The sequence below is a fragment of the Conger conger genome, chromosome 8 (assembly GCF_963514075.1).
Source record: "Conger conger chromosome 8, fConCon1.1, whole genome shotgun sequence".
Taxonomy (NCBI): domain Eukaryota; kingdom Metazoa; phylum Chordata; class Actinopteri; order Anguilliformes; family Congridae; genus Conger; species Conger conger.
In genome coordinates this window covers 12,277,238-12,296,704 of record NC_083767.1, presented here as the reverse complement: position 1 = coordinate 12,296,704, position 19,467 = coordinate 12,277,238, and the positions used below count along the sequence as shown (strand labels likewise).

The window sequence follows — 19,467 nt, the reverse complement described above, 5'->3', positions numbered from 1 at the left end:
AAATGTAATGCATTTCTATATTGAGGGTATTAAACGGTGGCTGAATTAATGACCAAAATGGGCATTTTACATACACGTAGCGAAGTAAATGGCAATTAATGGAGAAAGTACAGTCGACAGATTGTAGAGACCAAGTGCTTTGCTTACCTCGATATTTTTCTTTAAGGTGCTGTTCATTTCTTCATATAATTTATGTTCCTGAATGGCGCTTTCATACATCTTCCTAAGATCATGCAACTGCTCAAAAATAAAATAAAGAGATGCACAAAGCACATAAGTAAGTTTCTGTACTGTAGTTTCATTTGGGATAGTTCAATTACAGTAGATAACTGGCAGACAGACGGGAGCAAATCTTAAAACGGGTCTCCGTGCCAAGAATTTTCCATCTGGCTCTAAAGGCCTTTTAACGGAGTTAAAAAATCAAGCAACAGCACAAATCTAATAACCTTTTGGTTTTCAATTACCTCTTATGTTTTCAGACTCCAAATCTGGGAATCACCCCACTGCTTCAAATTTATTGCCATTAAATCTACATTTCTGAAACATGGTAACATTTATTAATGAAACACCTGTCAAAGTCAACCGTTTGTTCAAAGCGATGATTATTTGAAGGTGTCATTAACATGAAGTAACATGATATTGACGCTTTTAATTTAGAATTTTCCCATGAAAGCCAGCTCTATCAAAACGAAAGCATGCAAATCGATACGTTTAGGAGTGTCGCCCTAATAGACATGCGAAAACATACGTAAATATCAGCGTTTCATTTGGGCTTTGCACTGCAGACTGTAACTGTATCCTTGCACAGGGAAAATGTAACTTTGAAACATGTTAACTTTCCCTTTAAACCACCAATAGGTCTTACACCAGCCTACTAAAAGAAGGCGATAACCACTGGATCAAAAAGTAGAAACATACAATACAATATTCTGTTGAATATCTCACAGTGCTTCAGAATAAAAGTTTTTTTTTTTAGGTAAAATAATTCATAATCCGGCGCAGGAGCAGGAGAGAGTGTGGACCCTGGCCGGGGTTTGGGGAGGATGAGAAAAGCACATAACGGATGATGCGCGTTTAGGTCCCTCTGCAGCAGGGACGTGTGGCCGGGTGGGCCGCGGTCGGTGAGGACGCCGGCCCTGGCCCAGTTACACGCCCCTCCCCCTGGCTCGCGCGACTGGCTGGAGGTCAGGGAGGAGGCGCGCGGTCGGGGCGCGGCAGGACGCCGAGGCGGGGTCAGTCAGTCGCCGTCCTACGAGGGAGGCCTGCGGCAGGTCACGCCGGAGCCCGGCCGCCTCGTTATTTATCCTCCCTGACAGTCCATTCCTCTTCCTGTCAGGTGCCCCCGCGCCATGTTCCCCTTCCTCCCCCCCTCCCCCGTCCCTGCGCTGACCCCCCCCCGCCAGGCCCGCCCCCTCCCGCTCTGCCCGGAGAGCGCGTGACACTCAGCGGTCCGGCGGTAACGATTGGCCCCGCGCCCGCGCTCTCCCCGCCCGCTCCGCGGCCCCCCCCCCGGGCCCCTCCGCGGAGACGGAGAAAGCACGGAGTCTGCGAGTTCCCCAGGCCAGCTCAGGCCTTTTCTCCCGGTAATTATTCCCCTCCGCGCGCGGGAACCGGGCTACTTGGCCCCGGCGTCTCCCCCGAGTGGACAGGACACGGCCCTTTCATTAAAAAGCAGCTAACGGAGGCAAAGCGCTGCAGACTGAAGGGCCCGCTCTCCTTTGATAAATCGCCTCGCCTCGCGGGCGGCAGAAATGACGGGCAGAGGACAAAGAGAGGAAACGGAAGAGAGAGGGAGAGACCAGATTAAAAGGAGAAGAAAACACGAGGAGAATGAGAGAAGGTGTTCGAACGGAGGGGCTTTAATTACGACTCTGCTTCCGTAGGACAAGACCGGATTGTCAATGATAGGGTTCGGAATTTGGGAAAAAGAGGCAGGTTTTACCGGTAACTCGGTCAAAACGGGGAGAAGGTGAGAAAGTAATTAATATCGTCTTCAGCGACCCGTTAGGAGAAGTTTCACATTTGTTCCTTTAAATTATAAAAGCCGTACCTTTGCTTTCCGCTGAAAGCAAATTTGAAGTGACACCAAAAGGAGTGGAGAGTAATTAGCGCACGCTCCTTTAGCGCACACTTTGATAAATTATTCAGGATCGCTCCTGGTAGCAGGGCTAATGTTCCACTGAATTAGACTTGCCACTTGAAAAAGTCTAAAAAGAGAGGGCAACGTGTGCAATTTTCACACTTTGGAGGTGGTTTAAAAGTGAGAAACCTGACGTTCGTTGCGAGCCATATCGCTCAAAGCCACAGGATTAGAGTGTGGGAGTGTGGGGAGGTCTGGGGAAAGACCATGCGGCTGTTTAATAACGATCTCCAGCAGGAGAGTTCGCATTGGTATGGGAGTGAAAGTAACACAGCAAAGGGGAATATTAACTCTGAATACCGGAGTGTACCGAACAAAAGTATACTTTGGTCTAGCCATTGCAGTGAATAGGATGCAGAGGCCTCCAACCTTGGTCCTGAAGAGCAACAGGGTCTGCTGGTTCACCTCACCTTGTGTCGGGTCTCAACACAAAAACCAGCAGAGCTTGTGGCTCTCCAGGAGCAGGGTTGCAGACCAATGGGCAGCATGCTGTATTACAGCCATCATCAAATCAGGACCTCAAATCCAAATTCAGCCCTGGTGTCTTTTACACCCAGGTAATTAGCTGAACAATGCGTGCTACTGACTGGCCAGACTGTCGTCAGACCTGACTCCCAGGAAAAGGGAGGGTGGAAAACCAGCAGATATCAGACTTCTATGACCGTGATGATCCCTGCTGTATTATGGAGCTGGTTAGGAATGGTGCTAACTGGACTGATATAGCTGCAGCATGTACGTTTCTGTGTTATGTTAGCTCGGTTAGTAACGGTGCTAGTTACTACCTCTCTGGTCCTCCTCTCCAGGGTGTCCTGGTAACTGGTCAGGGTCTTCCTCAGGGTGTCCAGCAGGGTGTGCAGGCTGAGCTTGCTGTTCTCTCCTGGTTCCTCTGCGGAGAAGATAAGATACGTCACACAGTTGCTGCCATGCAAAATGGCCGCACTCTGTAGGCAGCACACAGGAGACAGGCTAAGGTAGAGACGGTGAGTCAGAACCCAGGCTCAGAACCCGACCTGAACCGACCCGACCCACTAAGCCTTGTCTCCGGCCTGCTAGTTTAATAAACAGAATAAAGTTTAGAAAGAGAACAGTTTCGGCTGTCACTGAACCTAACCGAATGATGCAAGAGGGCAGGGGAAAAAAATAAGAGAGCTACTTGTGTCACTGGTGATGTGCGAGTCCCACAAACTGCAAATGAGCAGCAGGGTTTTTGATCAGCGTAAAGCGCTCTGAAGACTGGCATTTACCCCGGTCCCCAGTGAGCGGTAATCTTCTGATCACCTTATATTCTAACTCCCTTAAAAAGTTAATGTGCTGATTTTACGTTTTCATTCAAAGTGATCCTTCCCAATCCCCTCTGCTCCCTGGGATGCCAGGTTCATATTTGGGAAAAAAAAAAAGAAAAACAGGGGGCCCTTTGATCGCGTTCCCCCGTTAGAGGTTTAACGTCTCAATTCCTGACGATGTCGGGCCTCCGTGGCTTACTGCAGACACCGGCCGGGGCCCTCTCCGAACGCGGCTCCTAAACGAGGAGCCTCGCTCCCCGCTTTGCGGCCCTGCCGATCTTTCAAGTTCCCTCGCCGCGCGCCGCGCCCGTAAGCCCCAGATTTTGTTTCCCCGTCTCTCCTCAATCCCGTTTGCCAAACGCGAAAAAAGGGCCACTAAGCCGGGCCTTCTCCGGAGCTCCCGCGCTAATCCCCGCTCCGATCCTTTCCCAAATCAGCGCCGGGGTTGCTAAGAGGTAAGAAAGGACCGGGTGCGTGGGGGTGCGGGGTAACCGGATCCGAGGGCCCGTCCCATGGTAGTCGGGTCACCCTGAAAACGTTTACCGGGCCTGTCCCCGCTCTGGGGCGGAAGTCACACGGGATGTTGGAGAGTGCGCGCAACACGCTAGACCTGTGAGGCGATTTGCCGTTTACAAATTCTGCCGAGGAGGAAAGTCCAGGGATCAGTAAGTTGAAATCCACCCGGAACTCAGTCAGCTCATTTCAGTCATCAGTTCTACCCCCTGGCAGAAGAATAGTGCGAATTAGTAAATCCAGATGATTGGAGCAAAATACGGGGGAGGACTTTTACTTTCTGAACCTGGGTTTCCGCCTTGGATTCTCCGGAGAACTGCTTCCATTAATGTGAATGTGGTGAGAACTGGACACGGTTAGAGGGAAGTGCAATCCGTGCATTATCACAGGAGCAATCGCTGCCTCGTCATGGCATACTTCAGGAATTAGCAAAAAAGCCCTGTGCAAATGGCAGATTTAATGAGCATGATTAGGATACAAAACATTAAAGTCAAGAGGTATGACCACAAAAATATTTGAAAAAGTCGGTTTAATAAAAAAACTCCAGCAGAAAAAATTATAATTCTGTGAATACTTCAAGAAAAGCTTAGCCTGCTTGCCAACCACAAAAACGTACATAGTATCCCACACTGGAACGTAACGCTCTCCGGTGATATTTTGAAAGGCTGGCAGCTCATTTTTCCTGTCTTCATACTGAAACACGCTTCCAGCCGGCATAACGGGCAGGACTCGCAACGCTGCCTTAAGGTTGGCCGTTCTCCGCACCATATGGAGGCCCACATCGGCGAGGTCAGATGTTGCACTGCAACCCCGAGTCAGGCCCCTGTAATTAATATGTTGTTGTATTAAAGTTGAAGCGGTTGCTTCGGAAAACGTTCCCGCGCAACCCTTATTGAATAGCTGACCTCCAAGTAGCTGAAGGTTGCGTCGGAATTTGGCTGGCTCCGACTAAAACATCTGCTCCGCTCTCCAGGCAAGCTGTACCAACCCCGGTCTCAGCTGGATCCGCTTCCCAGCAAGAGAGCCCTTTCCCTGTCCTCGCGCGCTGACCCTGGCGTCGGCCAATCAAATCAGGGGGCCGTCGACAGCAGGTCCCCCTCTCAATCACCCTCCTCCGAGCCCAGCTGGACGGCCCGCCTCTGCGAGGGCCCCGCTTCTGTCCTGTCACCGAACGGAGGCACGTGAGGAGGGGAGGGGCGGCCGCGGTGGCGACTCTTGGCCCGCTGACAGACGCATCTGTCATCCCCCCGCGCTCAGACACTCACCGGAGCTCCGCGGGTCTGACACGGCGCAGTGGCGAAGGGTCTGCTCCAGGTCCCTCCTGAAGCCCTCCAACGACTCCTCCAGGCAGGCGTGCTGCATCCGCACCTTCGCCGGAGGAGACACGACAAAAAACGCCGTTTCCGTTACGCAAATGATGGAATTACATTTCTTATTAGTTTTCGCCAATCACTCGAATTTATGGCTAAGCTACGATATGGGAAGCTTCATGAGAAAACTCGGTCTGTAGAATGTTCCAGATTCAAACTGCTGTGGCATCAGCCAGTCAGTTTCATCTGTTACCATTTGCAAGCACATCCTGGTGTCCCTTAACAGCGTCTACAACAATATCGGTCGCGACCGGGAGTTAAGCCGATTGCGAAATTAATTCAACACGAAGGCGATATCTATATTTAATGACAGCAGAAAATGATGTCGTTAGAAAGGAAAATGTATTGCGCCATATCAGACATTGTAAATGAGTACAATCCAGTGACCCATGCTTCAGCCAAGATCTCAGTAAGTGAAAAGCCTGAAGTACTGCCAGATAAATGTTTGGATCCATTACAGTAACTAAAGGCACTTGATCATAGAAAGCAATGAGCCAAGCCGAATTGGCCCTGAGCCTTAATGGGTGGAGAGAGAGAGGAAGGAAGCCAATATCCTGCCGCCCACCCCCCCGCCCCCCCCCCAGTAACACTGCAGTCCTGGAGTCACTGGCCTTTCAGCGTGGTACATTCAGCTAGCCAGCTTCAACACAGTTATACCTGCAAAATCATTTGGCGTGCTGGATGAACCGGACAATAAGCGCAAAGACAAACTCTCCACTTCCACGCAATCAGATCACAGATGTTCTTTCATTTACTGGCATGCAAAAGGTCATATTTTGGTCAGTCAGAGAAATTTGTTGTACGACACCTTTGAAAACATGCTGTAACTGATACTGACCACTGACCAATCACTGAATCAAAGTTTTCTATGGCTTTCCATTCATAAGATGGACCACCTAACATCTGCACATTGCCAGAATCTTGCAAGACAGAAAATAGTGGGCTAAATACACAGGTGAATAAATACCACCAAATTAATGGTTTCACGGACTACTAGTGGCACAAATGAATAAAATACATAAATATATAAATAAATACATTAAATAAATAAATACTGGCAACATTCTGACATGCACAAACTCATCAGGATGAATTAAGACGTTGACCTGAGGGTTATTTCATGAACTTCCTTGTGAACTGGAACTGGCGACGTTGAAGGGGTGCCAGCGGTGAGTGCGGAAAGATGCCAACCCGCGGGGGTTCCAGAATGGGCACTCCCTCTCCACCACTGGGCACAAACACACCATCCGCTGAAGGGCACCATCACTCACTTAACTCTGCCAAGGTGCCCTTCTTAGGGCATCAAATACCAGGAACAACTCCACACTCAACAACCCTCAAGAGGCATAGAGAACACTAACAGTGCAGGGACACCTCAAACTGCAGTGAGAACACCTCAAAAAAGCAAAGATAGCAGTCAGAAGGTTTGAGATAGCAGAGACTCTCAGACAGCAGAGAGAGAGCGTGCGTCTCAGACAGCAGAGACAGAAAGAGAGAGAGAGAGAGAGAGAGAGAGAGAGAGAGAGAGAGAGAGAGAGAGAGAGAGAGAGAGTCTCAGACAGCAGAGAGAGAGAGAGAGAGAGAGAGAGAGAGAGAGAGAGAGAGAGAGAGAGAGAGAGAGAGAGAGAGAGAGAGAGAGAGAGCATCTCAGACAGCAAAGAGAGAGAGAGCGCGAGCGAGAGAGAGAGACAGAGCGTCTCAGACAGCAGAGAAAGCGTGTCTCAGACCACATTAACAGGGCTGATTTTTTTTTTTTAAGCTGAGAAAACCTATGTTCCAAAATTATCAAATTTTAGCAGCCAAAGATATGTGTAGGACTTCAAGCTACAGCCTGGTGAACTGCACTCTGTCTCAAGATGGCCATGTGGTCCTTTCAACCAGTAACCAGCTAAGTAACTGAAAACAAGGTGTATGGGCCAAAATGCAACTGAGAATGATTAAGGACATACATGACGGAGGCGTCATTTTTTACAGAAGCATGATGAAGCAGTGTTCCTCCTGTCATTTCATTCATAAAAATCAGTTAAGGCTGACTGGTTTCATCTGTGAACAAGACTAAGAAAGCGCTTAAAAGTTTCCATAATGGTTTCAATAACCTTGCTGTAATCTAAAAGCTCTTTTCTGAGTGTTATTTCCCTCATTCCAAGCAGGACACTGGATATCCCACGTGCCCCAGCGCAGTGTATGAAGCCATGAGAGCACTTCTTATTAGCCCGCGCTCAGCACTTCTGCAGGCCCGGGGAAAGCTCAAACCGCAGGATCTGTGAAACGAGTTCAGGGCTGGGAGCCTTCCCCGTCTCCCGCCAAACCCCCGGCCTGGCACGGGGCCTCTGGAACGCGATTCGCGACCGTGGACCTGCCAGGTGGACCGCGTCCGGCTCGGAACGACGGTCCGTCCCGCCTCCCGCCCGCCCGCTCGCTCTGGAGAGAGGGCCGCTGCCAGCTGCGGCCGCCGTTCCCCGCGGCGACCGAGCCCTCCCCTCCACTCCCCCCCCCCCCCCCCCCCTCCCCGTCCGATTCTACACGGCGAGACAATGTATGGCGCTGCGCCCTTCCAAGAATGTGTCAGCCCCCCCGTGGAGACTCCAACACCAGGCCCGGGAAGCAGGGGTCAGCCCGACGCGTTTTTGTGTGTAGGTCACGCTTCCTCCGTGTAGGTCACCGTTCCTCCTGATTAATTTTCTTGTCCCTCTAACGCAGTCCCTGTCCGGGCCACTATTCATCCTGAAGTGGCCATAAACAAATTTATTTTTGTACCAGAAACAAGAATAACACGCGCTACCATTATCATTCAACGTTAAGCAAAAATTAATTAGCGCGCTCGGTGGAGTTGTAGGGCAACGCTTTCGGCGTCTGTAACCGCACTGTAGCGGTCTGTCCACCGGGTGTCACTGTTTCCCCCTCATCTTTAAACGTTGGAAAGCACAGAGAGTAAAGGGAGGGGGTGGTACATTCTTCTGGCAGTTATTCACAGCGTTTCTCTGACCAGATGCACATTGCTGGAAGTGCCATTCGCTTTGCATGTGGCACATAAATACATCCCAGGATCCTCTGCAACTTCCTACATATGCTCAAAATCTGCCGGTCACACTGACAAGCAAATTGCAATTCTGCATGCATATGGGATCGCAGGCTCACACACATCCGAGCCAACTACACTAGCTGCCCACTGAAGCCCTCGCTTTCCTGCCTAATGGATTACAATCTGCATTAAGCATGAAAAATGACCCAGGGAAGTGGGAGCAAAGACAGTCATTTGGAGCAAAGAGTATTATGCACAATAAAAGGATGAAACAGAAAGTACAAGAATTTGAATAACAAATGAGACACATTGTTATTGGTGACGACGCAGAACAAGATGCAACTGTTGCAGACGTGCATTCGAAATTGCTCCAATTCATCCCTGATATAGCTCCATTCTAAAAATAATTACAATTAAAATCAACCGCGCCTAAAATACTGCAGGTGACTGTTTGCTTATTATTAACGAGTGGGAGACTTATGAGAAATCTCATGAGATACAAAGACATTCTGGTATGGAAGAATTCTGAGGGCTAGGGGAAGTATATAAAAAAAATGTCTTTGTATCTCAATAAGCAAATAAAGACACCTAAAATAATTTTGGCTTGGTTGATTTTTAAGAGAACAGCAGGTGACTTTATTTGCTTACCGTTCAGGGGCGGGAAAGTGTGTTAATGGGAAATCTCAGAGGATATTTTTGGACAGTGCGTCCCTGGGAGGACTGTGGAAGCAGACAGTCGGTGAGACAGCGCACAGACCCGGCGCGGTGGTGAGGTAAAACCTTCAGGCCCTGCAGGAAGGGGAGCGAGAGGGGGGGTCCCAGAGCAGCTCAGCAGCGGGGCCAGAGCAGCGTGGCCCCGGGCCCCCGGTCTCCGAGGCGGAGACGCCGTGCCAAGGTCCTGTCTGGCTGGGTGAAGGGCAGCCGCCCGACCGGCCCTCTTCCCCCGGACGCTCCTTCAGGCAGAGCGTCTCTTCTTTTCTTTCTTTCTTTCCTTCTCTTTTTTTTTTTTTTTACCTCTCCGGCCTGGCGCTATTCCAATGACAAGGTCAGGCCCTGCGGGCTGGGAGCGCTCCTCCCGGCTCTGAGAGGGGAGGAGGAGGAGAAGGAGGCGCGCTGGCGTCTCCACGGCCCTGGCTGAACGCGGGCTGCCCTTCAGCCCACGGATGGGGCTACAGAGGACAACGGCCGAAACGCAACGGCAAGGAAGCGCCGTCCGCCCGTCACGGGAACCGGATTCACCCGGCTAACGACCGGATCAACCCACGCAACACAGTCCTGCTCAATGCACCCTCTCCGACCAAAATAACTACACAATTCTGACTAAACTGCACTTAATCTGCATTATTTACTGCAGCTGAACATACTGAAGAATGATCAGTTGCTCTAGAATGAACTGTACCAAGCATTTCGCCTGCAGGGAGATAAACCACCCAAACTAAAAAACAAAAACAGAAACGCGAAGCAAGTGAATTCTCTAGAGAAAAAAATGTAATAAAATTCTCTAGAGACACAGACATTTGCACAATGATTACCTCCAGAATTTGTAGAGGTCGTTCATATTTCATCCGGTGGCAAATTCAGCTAAAACTAAAGACATCGTTTTAACCCCACTTCCCAGAACAAAAAAAAAAAAAAAAAAGAAATACATTTTTGTTTGAATATGGGCCTCACACAGGAGAAGTTAAGTGTGTACAAACGGGGATAGTCAAATCCAGCTGTCGAATCCAAAACCAGCCCTAGTTCCCTTTCCTCTGAGGTAATTAACGGAACAGTTAGTTGGTGCTGACGTCTAGTGCTGTTGTCAGACCTGACCCCCGCGGTAAAGGGTGGGTGGAAACCCTGGGCCCTGGAGGACCGTGATTTGAGGAACAGGGGGTGAACACGCCAGTGTGACACAGAGGTTGCGATAACGCGAGCGGTTCGGGTACACACCTTTTCCAGATTGATCTGCGACTGGCCCTGCTGCCTCTCGAACGCCTGCAGGGCTCCAGTGAGCTCTACCACAGCTCTCCTCTTCTCCTTCAACTCCTCTGTCAGCTCGCTCTTCCTGGCCAGATAATCCTTCTCAAACCTCCGGGAGACACAGCCCGGCGTTAGCCTTTAAACACATCCACACTAACCTGCCAGACGAAATTACGCATCGGTTTTCTTTTTTTTCCTTTTTCTTTTTTTAAAAAGGCCTGTTGTCAATTCTTTTTTAATCCCCGTCCCTGAAGTCAATCATTAATATTGCAACTGAAACCAATAACACTAATATAATAAGCGAAAAACTAATAATGTGGTTTTGCTTAGAGCAACAAACATCGATATGACCACTGCGAAAAAGTTAAGGTCCTGAGCACCAAATCAGTAAATCTGCAGTATTTATCAGGCTTGGGTTCTGAGGGATATTGAGTAAGAAACTAACTTCCAACTTCCAACTTTCTGTGTGTTGCATGTGTGATTGTCGGTCTGTGTGCCTGTGTGGGCGCGTCCTGAGTCTTACTGGGTGAGAACATGTGAGTGTATGCAGAGTGCGTGCCTGTGTGTGCATGTGTGTGTGTGTGTGTGTGTGTGTGTGCGCGAGTCTTACTGGGCGAGCGTGTGTGAGTGTATGTAGAGTGAGAGAGTGAGAGAGTGAGAGAGTGAGAGAGTGAGAGAGTGAGAGAGTGTGTAGTGTGAGCGTGTGTGTGTATGTAGTGTGAGTGAGTGTGTGTGTGTGTGAGAGAGTGTGTGTGTGTGTGTGTATGTAGTGTGAGTGAGTGTGAGTGTGTGTGTGTGTGTATGTAGTGTGAGTGAGTGTGAGTGTGTGAGTGTGTGTGTGTGTGTGTGAGTGTGTGTGAGAGTGTGTGTGCGTGTGTATGTAGTGTGTGTGTGTGTGCACTCTGAGTCTTACTTGGCGAGTTGCTGGAGGGAATCTCTGGCCTTGTCCCTCTCCTGCTCATAGGCCTTCTCCACATCCCCAAACCTGTGTTTCATCAGCTCCAGACTGGAGAGAGCCTCCACCTGGGCACTCTTCTCCAGCTGAAGCACAGCCTCAAGGTCCCGGGCACGCAGCTTACAACACACACACACACACACACACGTGTATCAATAACAATGCTTTAAAACAGTACTGTACATCCCACACATGGATATCAGCGTGTCCTGGTATTATGCTTACCGATATTAATTTTCTTTTCATTTTTTACTAGACAAAAACACTCACTTGTAGATTTTTTTTTCCCCCCCACCTGAGAGGCCAAAAGTTTGTGTAGACGAACACACAGAATAAACAGAATACGATGCAGGGTAATGATGGTGTACCTGTATGATTTCAGAGTTTAATTTGGACTCCAGGTGGGCTGCCCTCTCGGACTCCACGTTCTCCTCCAGGGCCTTCACTCTGAGCTGAGCTGCCTAAAGAGTGAGCATGAAAGAACAGTGTTCTCAAAGACACCAGCCACAACCAGCCTGCGTTTACCAACTTACCCACGGACGGAGCACATTCACAGCAGAGAGGGTGTGTGTGTGTCTGTGTGTGTCTGTGTGTGTCTGTGTGTGTGTGTGTGTGTGTGTGTGCACATGCATATCTTGGTGACAGCAGGGTTGTTGCTGTAAACAGAAACTGAAACTAGCCACGGAAAAAAACACTGGTAAACTGAAGTTAAAAATCTAAAAATAGAAAGTAGAATCCTTGCCTTTAAAGCTAAATTAAATTAAATTAACTATTTTCTTAAAAAGGTTATGTTATATAGTTATATCCATATACAAAAGACTATTACAATCAAGATTTTCTGTTTCACTTCAGTGTTTGTCGCCAACTGTGCACCAATTTATTTTTGACAAACATATTGTCATATGATGGGGTGGGGTCCAATATCATGCTTGTGACATGCTTTCTGCAATGCATCTAGGACTGCACAACATTTCCTATGATACAGCAGCAATTATGAATGTCGTACTTTTTTTATATAAACATTTTAATTAAAATGTAAAAATTGACTGTGCTTCAGTAAAATATTTAACCTATATAAACCTGAACACAGGTGCGGTTGTGAAGTAGTCACAAAAGAAGTGAAGTCAAAACATTTCAAATACGATCACTAGGGGGCACCAAGCACACAACTTCACAGGTTAAAGAAACACATGGTTTGTTTCATCCATTTACCAGGAAAAGGCCAGAAGGGGATGTTTTCAAAAGCAGTAACGTGGAATAAGTCCTGCAGAGAGGAGAAGAGTACCTCCAGCTCCATCTTGAAGCGGTGCTCCCTTTCGGAGACTAAGCGGAGCTCCCCGGCCTGCCTCCTCAGGCTCTCTGTGTCCCTCTCCCTCTCCTCCTGCATCTGGTCCATCCTCCTGCGGAGCTCCTTCAGAGTGTCCTCCTCACTCTGCTCCACAGGGAGGACGTCCATAAAGTTCAGGGGTTTAGTACTCAACTCAAACGTCCGCGCCACACCACCTCATTTCACCAATTATTATTATTTATTATTATTTATTATTATTATTCTCTGAACCTAGCAGGTCACATAATTAGTGAAAGTGAACTGGGCCTTGGCTTACGGAGTTAGCTGGATAACGGCAGAGTTAAATGCTGAAACCGTTCCAAATCATGGAGCTTTTCTGGGCTTTACTCCGCACACAAAGTAATCCTTCATGCATCCACGCATTTCTTCCAGCCATGCAATACTGAGGAGGACTTTTTTCGGAACCTCGGTTTTCCACCTCTGTTATTATGGTTATTACTATTATGATTAAATTAGCACATTATATTACTTTGGGTAAATTAAATAGCATCAGGGAAATAGTGAGACTTCAAATGTCCACAAGAGGGCATTGTTGGACTAGAACCTCCAATACCTTAACCAAAACCATCAAAATATGAAGACTACATAGTAAACAGCTACACATAGAAAGAATATATGAAATGGCATATACTGCATGTATCAAGGGATGAGAAGCACAGAATAAAACAGTCAGCTCGGTAAATACATTTAATGTTTGGCCATGTTAAAAGCTCGTGTTCACCTCATTAGAATTTACCTGCACTTCCTAACAGTCAGGCTAAGCTCTAAACATTCTCTCAGAAGGCCCAAGTGCTGATAACCAGCTCAGACAGGCGATTGAACACAGAGTTTTTCGGAATTCTGGCTCAACTCTGCTCTACGTGCAACTTCTTTTCCTTAAACATCACTTTGGTATTAACTCTACTCCACTGATAAACAGACAGGTTCTGCTTCATCGGTGAATACACTTCAGTCTCAAGGCCATGCACTGAGAAACTCATTTCAGTGTTTTAGCATTCCCACTGCATGGCTCAGGTCTTTACCCTCCACACTGGCGCTCGGTTTGACCAGCAGCACTGCTAACCTCCATTGATGCTCATCTGCTCTTGGTCATTTTCCTCTGTAGGGGAATTTTTATGTTTTTTGCAAGAGATGCGTTGCTCTTTAGTCTTACGCAACAAACAGAAACTCCCCATACACACTGTTCTGGGTACTTTAGGCAATTAATAATTTCTTGGGTTTCTCGACCTGACCTTAAATATTAGAGTGAAGAGATAAGATTTAAGATTTATGATTTCTGCAAGATAATATGTTCTCCAAAAGGCCAAGTTGGGCCAAGACTGCACGTCACGAGGAGAGGTGGGCAACAAGGGCCTTATCCATTTCAGGTTTTAATGCACATTAGCTCTAATTAGCCCCAGCATTTACACCATATGACATTTCAGCTAGTTCTTGAAAAGCAGATGAATGACAGCCGAAGATTGTTTTTGTGTCCCTATACAAACTGTTTTACAGTTGGTATTGTGGTCATGGCAGACAGAGCGGTCGGTGTGTGGTCATGGCATACAGAGCGGTCAGTACCTGAAGCAGAGCTCTGGTGTGTGGTCATGGGGGGCAGAGTGGTCAGTACCTGAAGCAGAGCTCTGGTGTGTGGTCATGGCATACAGAGCGGTCAGTACCTGAAGCAGAGCTCTGGTGTGTGGTCATGGGGGGCAGAGTGGTCAGTACCTGAAGCAGAGCTCTGGTGTGTGGTCATGGCATACAGAGCGGTCAGTACCTGAAGCAGAGCTCTGGTGTGTGGTCATGGGGGGCAGAGCGGTCAGTACCTGAAGCAGAGCTCTGGTGTGTGGTCATGGGGGGCAGAGCGGTCAGTACCTGAAGCAGAGCTCTGGTGTGTGGTCATGGGGGGCAGAGCGGTCAGCACCCGAAGCAGAGCTCTGGTGTGTGGTCATGGGGGGCAGAGCGGTCAGTACCTGAAGCAGAGCTCTGGTGTGTGGTCATGGGGGGCAGAGCGGTCAGTACCTGAAGCAGAGCTCTGGTGTGTGGTCATGGGGGGCAGAGCGGTCAGTACCTGAAGCAGAGCTCTGGTGTGTGGTCATGGGGGGCAGAGCGGTCAGTACCTGAAGCAGAGCTCTGGTGTGTGGTCATGGGGGGCAGAGCGGTCGGTACCTGAAGCAGGGCCTCCAGGCGTTTCTTCTCCGTGGTGAGGTGGTCACACTCTGCGTTGGTGGTCATAAGGAGCCGGTCCCTCTCCTCCAGCTCTAAGTGCAGGGCTTGCTGGTCCTCATCACGCGCGTGTCTGGTGAGACTCAGGGCCTTCTCCAGGTCCAACACACGCTGCTGCAGCTCAGCAGCTCGGACTACACACACAGTCATATCATAAATCACCTCACTCTGTGATGTAGACCTACTTTCAACTGTACTCGCATAAGATGCAAGAAATGCATCTCCAACACTATGGGGTGGTTTCAGAGAAACACATTAAGCTTAGTCCTGGACTAAATTGAGCTTTGTATGGAGAATCTCCTATCAAAATAGAACTTAGTCTAGGACTAGTCTGCATCTGTTAAACTTAAAAGGATTACAGTCAATACTTCTGCAATGTGCCTTCTGACTGATTAAAATGATGAAGGGCTGGTTTCACAGATGCAGATTAAGCTTAGTCCTGGACTAAATCAAGTTTTGTATCTCCATTCAAAACTGAATTTAGTCTAGGCCTAAGGTTAAGCGGTGTCTGTGAAACTGGCCGAAAATGCGTTCACTGCATTTGTGATGAGGTGATGTGAATGGTGAGTGTGTTGAAGAAAAAGCTCACCTTTCAGCTTTTCGCTTCTACTGTGGACAGCTGCGGCCTTCACCTCGGTCGCATTCTTCTCCATCATGGCGTCCCTTCTGACCAGAGCCATCTCATACTCCAAGTTCTGCCTCTGAGCCTCTCCTCTCTCCAAAGCAGCCCGGAGCTTCGCTATCTCCCCTTCATATCTGGCCACCTAGTGGAGCGTTTGTGCAAGAGTTTACTGAGCTCATCTCATCTGAAAATGCTGAGCAGTGTTCCAAGAACTTCACTTCCGGGGGGGGGGGGGATTTCACAAAGCAAGATAGTTAGCTGGATAACAACATAAAGTAAAACACAGAACCATCTGGAGCATGGACTAGTTATATAAAAAAAAATTTAAAAAGCTGTTCCAGGTTTTACTCAGTGCAGTTATCCAGCAAACTCAGTAATCATACTTCATGAAATACCCCCCAGGATTATCTAGTTGGCAGTAACTTCTCTGAAACAGGACTCTACTCTCTCAATTTGTCTATCTGATAGTGGAACCGGAATTGTATGTTTGACTATAGAACAGTACTGACCAGAACCAACAGGACCTTTTGTGATGGAGCCACACGAGGACAACCTGAAAACATCTGAATTGCATTGGATCTGAGATGTAGAGAGACCAACAAGATACCTCTTCATTGTACTTAGTAGATAATTCCAGCTTGTCCTTCTCCAATTTGTTGACTTTCCATCTCAAGTCTGAGGAGCCACTGAAGTCATCCATCACTTCGCTTTGGATAATTTGTGGTTCACTTTGAAGTTTATTAATAATCTCTTTTAGTCTGCAGAGAAAGGTTGAAAAGGACATAGAAAGATAAGTGACTGAACCACTACGTTTTAGCTCGTTACAAAACCAAAGTGAATGACAGCTGAAAGCAATCGAAAAAGTAACTGAAGATGGTTAGTTTCTATTTAAATATAATCGCCAAATGAATTTCATATTCATCTTTAAAATGCATTAATCCGAGACAGGACTGATACGTTTGGGCATTTTGATCAAACACCACCTGGGTCATCGTGGACAAGCAATGGCTTAATGATGGAAAGAAGGTACCTTACCTTGCCATTTCATCGTGGGAAGGCTTAGGCGACTGTGGAGCCTGTTTTTGTGAGGTCCGCAGGCTTTGTTTCGACTGTGCGGTCTCTTTAATCCTGTTCAGAGATTTGTCACGATGCCGTGACTTCGTTGAAGCCTTTGGAGATACAGTGGGCATTGCTGCAAGTTCCTTTTTACCCTATTCATTGAATGAATTGTCAAAATGAGGAGATTTCATTTGACTATAATAACGCTACTACATAAAATGCACATATTCGACTTGGAACATGCACGAACACAGCAAACGTACAATCGGTAAAGAAAAAAAACTCGGCTAGTGGAATAGACCTAACGTTGGGCTTAATCAATTCGTGTCCAGATTTAAATCGTTTTTCTCTCCTCCAACGTCAGCTCCCAATTTATCCAGGCATGGCGACATAGTCAATTCTTAACAGCGTTGTTTAACATTCAATTGACGTTCGGATGGTAAGATTAGCTAACGACTTCATAAACAAGATAGTAGTAGGAGTCCGTTTTTTTTACGAAATAATTGTCAGATTGCTCCTTTATGAAGCAAACTAGTTAACATTTGCCAACAACATGTTAGCTGGATTAATGGCTGACATGATAACGATACCTTACACAGATACACCTAGCTAGTTAGGCTAGCTAACAAATATTGCTAGCTAACTTTGCTAACGTTATACGAACATACACACTGCCTCAAAGTTAGCTAACTGTTATTCTACAGTAGACAGTGGCTTGTAAATTGAATCTAGTGACAGTGAATACTTGCCCTAAGGCTACTGTGCAAAAGGTTCAATTGTAACAGCAAATTAAACGGCGTTAAGGGGGGAAATATGAAAATAAATAACGGGCATTTATTAAATTATGACACCAATCTGAATACAAATACCATCCGAACCTGAAATTCCGTTTGAATCTGACGCCATGTTCCATTTCCTTCTTTTAAGCAACAAACGTAACTTCCGTTCACAGTCCCCTTGTCTGATTGGTCAAGAAACTACCAACTTGTTTAAAGGTACGATGAAACCCCACCTTTATCGTCGGCTAAATAATAGTTATCCTGAAATGACTTGGAATTAAATCTATTCCACAGCAACTGTTTCTACTGTTTGTTAGGGGGAGCGGACGAATTTCCTTGTTATTTTGCACAGTCGCAGTAAACAGTACAAAACCAAGTTCAGTCTGAAGTGTCTGGTGGGTCACATGATAACAATGACACCTACTTTGCCAAGTTGTTCGGCTTCGCGCCGCTGTTGCCGCTTGCTGTTCATTGTTCAATGATCACTGCTATTATCTAATGTATATGGGGTTTATCGCACTGCTGTAAATATCCGGTTTACGAATGAAATAAATGTATTTCCCGGAGCCTGCCTAAATATTGTCAGGTTCCATTTAAATCCTGATTTGGAGCCCGCTTCGTGCGTCTCACCGATATATCTTCCCAACTTCCCACTCAAGGGTGAGGAAGGTGGAAGATATTAAGCCCATTCAAAGCTTTTCCTGTAATGCCCATAGCATTCTATTGCAGGGAAAGTGCTTCAATTTGTAGCAAAGTTGCAGTTCTCTATTTTAATCATTCTGGTTAAAGTATGCTATGTCCAATAGATATGGAATGGCAAGCTGCGCTCTACTTACATTTAGAAGATAGAGGCAACGTGGCAGCACCTGCCTCACCATGTGGCACCACACAATGAGAGATGCAATTAGTCTCTGCATGCTTAGGTCCCTAGCCAAGGGAATTAATTACCCTCTGACTGAAGCAGCAGGCATGATTTCATAGAGGAGGGGGGTTTGACTATATCTACTGTATATGGTAGCTGTGATGAGCCAGTAATGTAATTTATAGCTACTCCTTGGTAATAATTATTAAATGATTGACTATGCTAAAATAGATTCATGTTGCCTTTTTTGTGTTTCATGTATAGATGCCTAGAATTAATGAAACCAATGCTAACAGATAGACTGGTGTTACATAAATGGCAATTTGAACCATTTAAAATTAAATGTACAACACAATAAAGTTTGGGGTCTGAATATTTTCTGAAGTCACTGTATATTCATACTTAAATCAAACCATTCGGTTTATCATTTTGACAAACAGATGGACAGTTGAAAATTGAATGGCTTATGAGTGGGTTATTTGACAAAGATTCACTTGCCTAGACAACCCTAGACATTGCAGGTTCTGAACGTCCTAATTATTTGACTGTGATCTGTTGCAGTGGGAAAACCTGGCCAACTGGTTTTATGCCACCTGGGGTAGGGGAGTTTTAACTTAATTAATCAGAGTTCCTTGGGTTAGGATGACATCAACTTCTCCCAATGACACACTTGGCCCACAGGTTATTCATTGTTTAAAAGATAATTATTACAAAAGATTAAATATATAATCATGCACAGCCTGCATACCAGTCACTCTCAGCTCACCTTTTGGAATGCAGATCTGCTACATATGACTTTTTTTTAAAATGCAGTCCAGTGACATTCTATGTTATTGTAGTAAATTCCAAGGTTTTGTTTGTTCTTTGTTCTTTTGTGTCTTGGGTTTCATGTATGAAATGTATTTTACTCTAACAATATTGTAGATAGCCTTTGGCTACTTTTGTGTGGTACAGTACCACTAGGTGTCACTAAAGTCCTGCTCTTTTTTTATAAAAAGCACCAATATTGTGTATCATATCAGTCTACGTTTATATGTACATTTTGTATGCAGAATACTGCTTTATACTCCTCCGTTGTCATTTGCATATTTTGCATACTAGTTTTGCCTGAAGTACCATCTTGGAACTGGGCTATCTATAAATCTATCTGTATGTTTGTCTGTCTGACTATTTCTATTTACTTATTTATCATCACACAACCTAACTTTGAGGCTCATAGGTTTATAGATAACCCAGTGGATCTGGCTAGAAGTACATAAACTACATAAGTGAAATTGCGGCAATATGTACAATATTTCCATGTCATGTTTTTCACCATTTGACTTGAATTGGAATCCAATTTAGAAG

The 19,467-nt window shown here is 46.6% G+C and overlaps 1 protein-coding gene across 5 annotated transcripts in view; it reads right to left on the bottom strand.

Moving 5' to 3' along the window:
• Positions 1–18,133, bottom strand: part of LOC133135463 (coiled-coil domain-containing protein 171-like) — a 76,792-nt gene extending 58,659 nt beyond the window's left edge. For 2 of the 5 annotated variants that reach the window (XM_061252485.1, XM_061252489.1), the window contains exons 1-12: positions 17,358–17,408; positions 16,456–16,631; positions 16,028–16,178; positions 15,388–15,562; positions 14,742–14,932; positions 12,531–12,677; positions 11,614–11,706; positions 11,204–11,364; positions 10,261–10,399; positions 5,202–5,304; positions 2,923–3,026; positions 148–237 (exon numbers count right to left, since the gene is read on the bottom strand). In XM_061252485.1, coding sequence (XP_061108469.1) covers positions 148–237; positions 2,923–3,026; positions 5,202–5,304; positions 10,261–10,399; positions 11,204–11,364; positions 11,614–11,706; positions 12,531–12,677; positions 14,742–14,932; positions 15,388–15,562; positions 16,028–16,178; positions 16,456–16,610 — 1,509 coding nt within the window. In that variant the 5' untranslated portion in view covers positions 16,611–16,631; positions 17,358–17,408. Of the gene's footprint in view, positions 1–147; positions 238–2,922; positions 3,027–5,201; positions 5,305–10,260; positions 10,400–11,203; positions 11,365–11,613; positions 11,707–12,530; positions 12,678–14,741; positions 14,933–15,387; positions 15,563–16,027; positions 16,179–16,455; positions 16,632–17,357; positions 17,409–18,094 lie in introns of those variants that run through there. The other 3 variants (XM_061252486.1, XM_061252488.1, XM_061252487.1) reach the window with 3 other exon arrangements.
• Between the last annotated feature and the right edge of the window lie 1,334 nt (positions 18,134–19,467).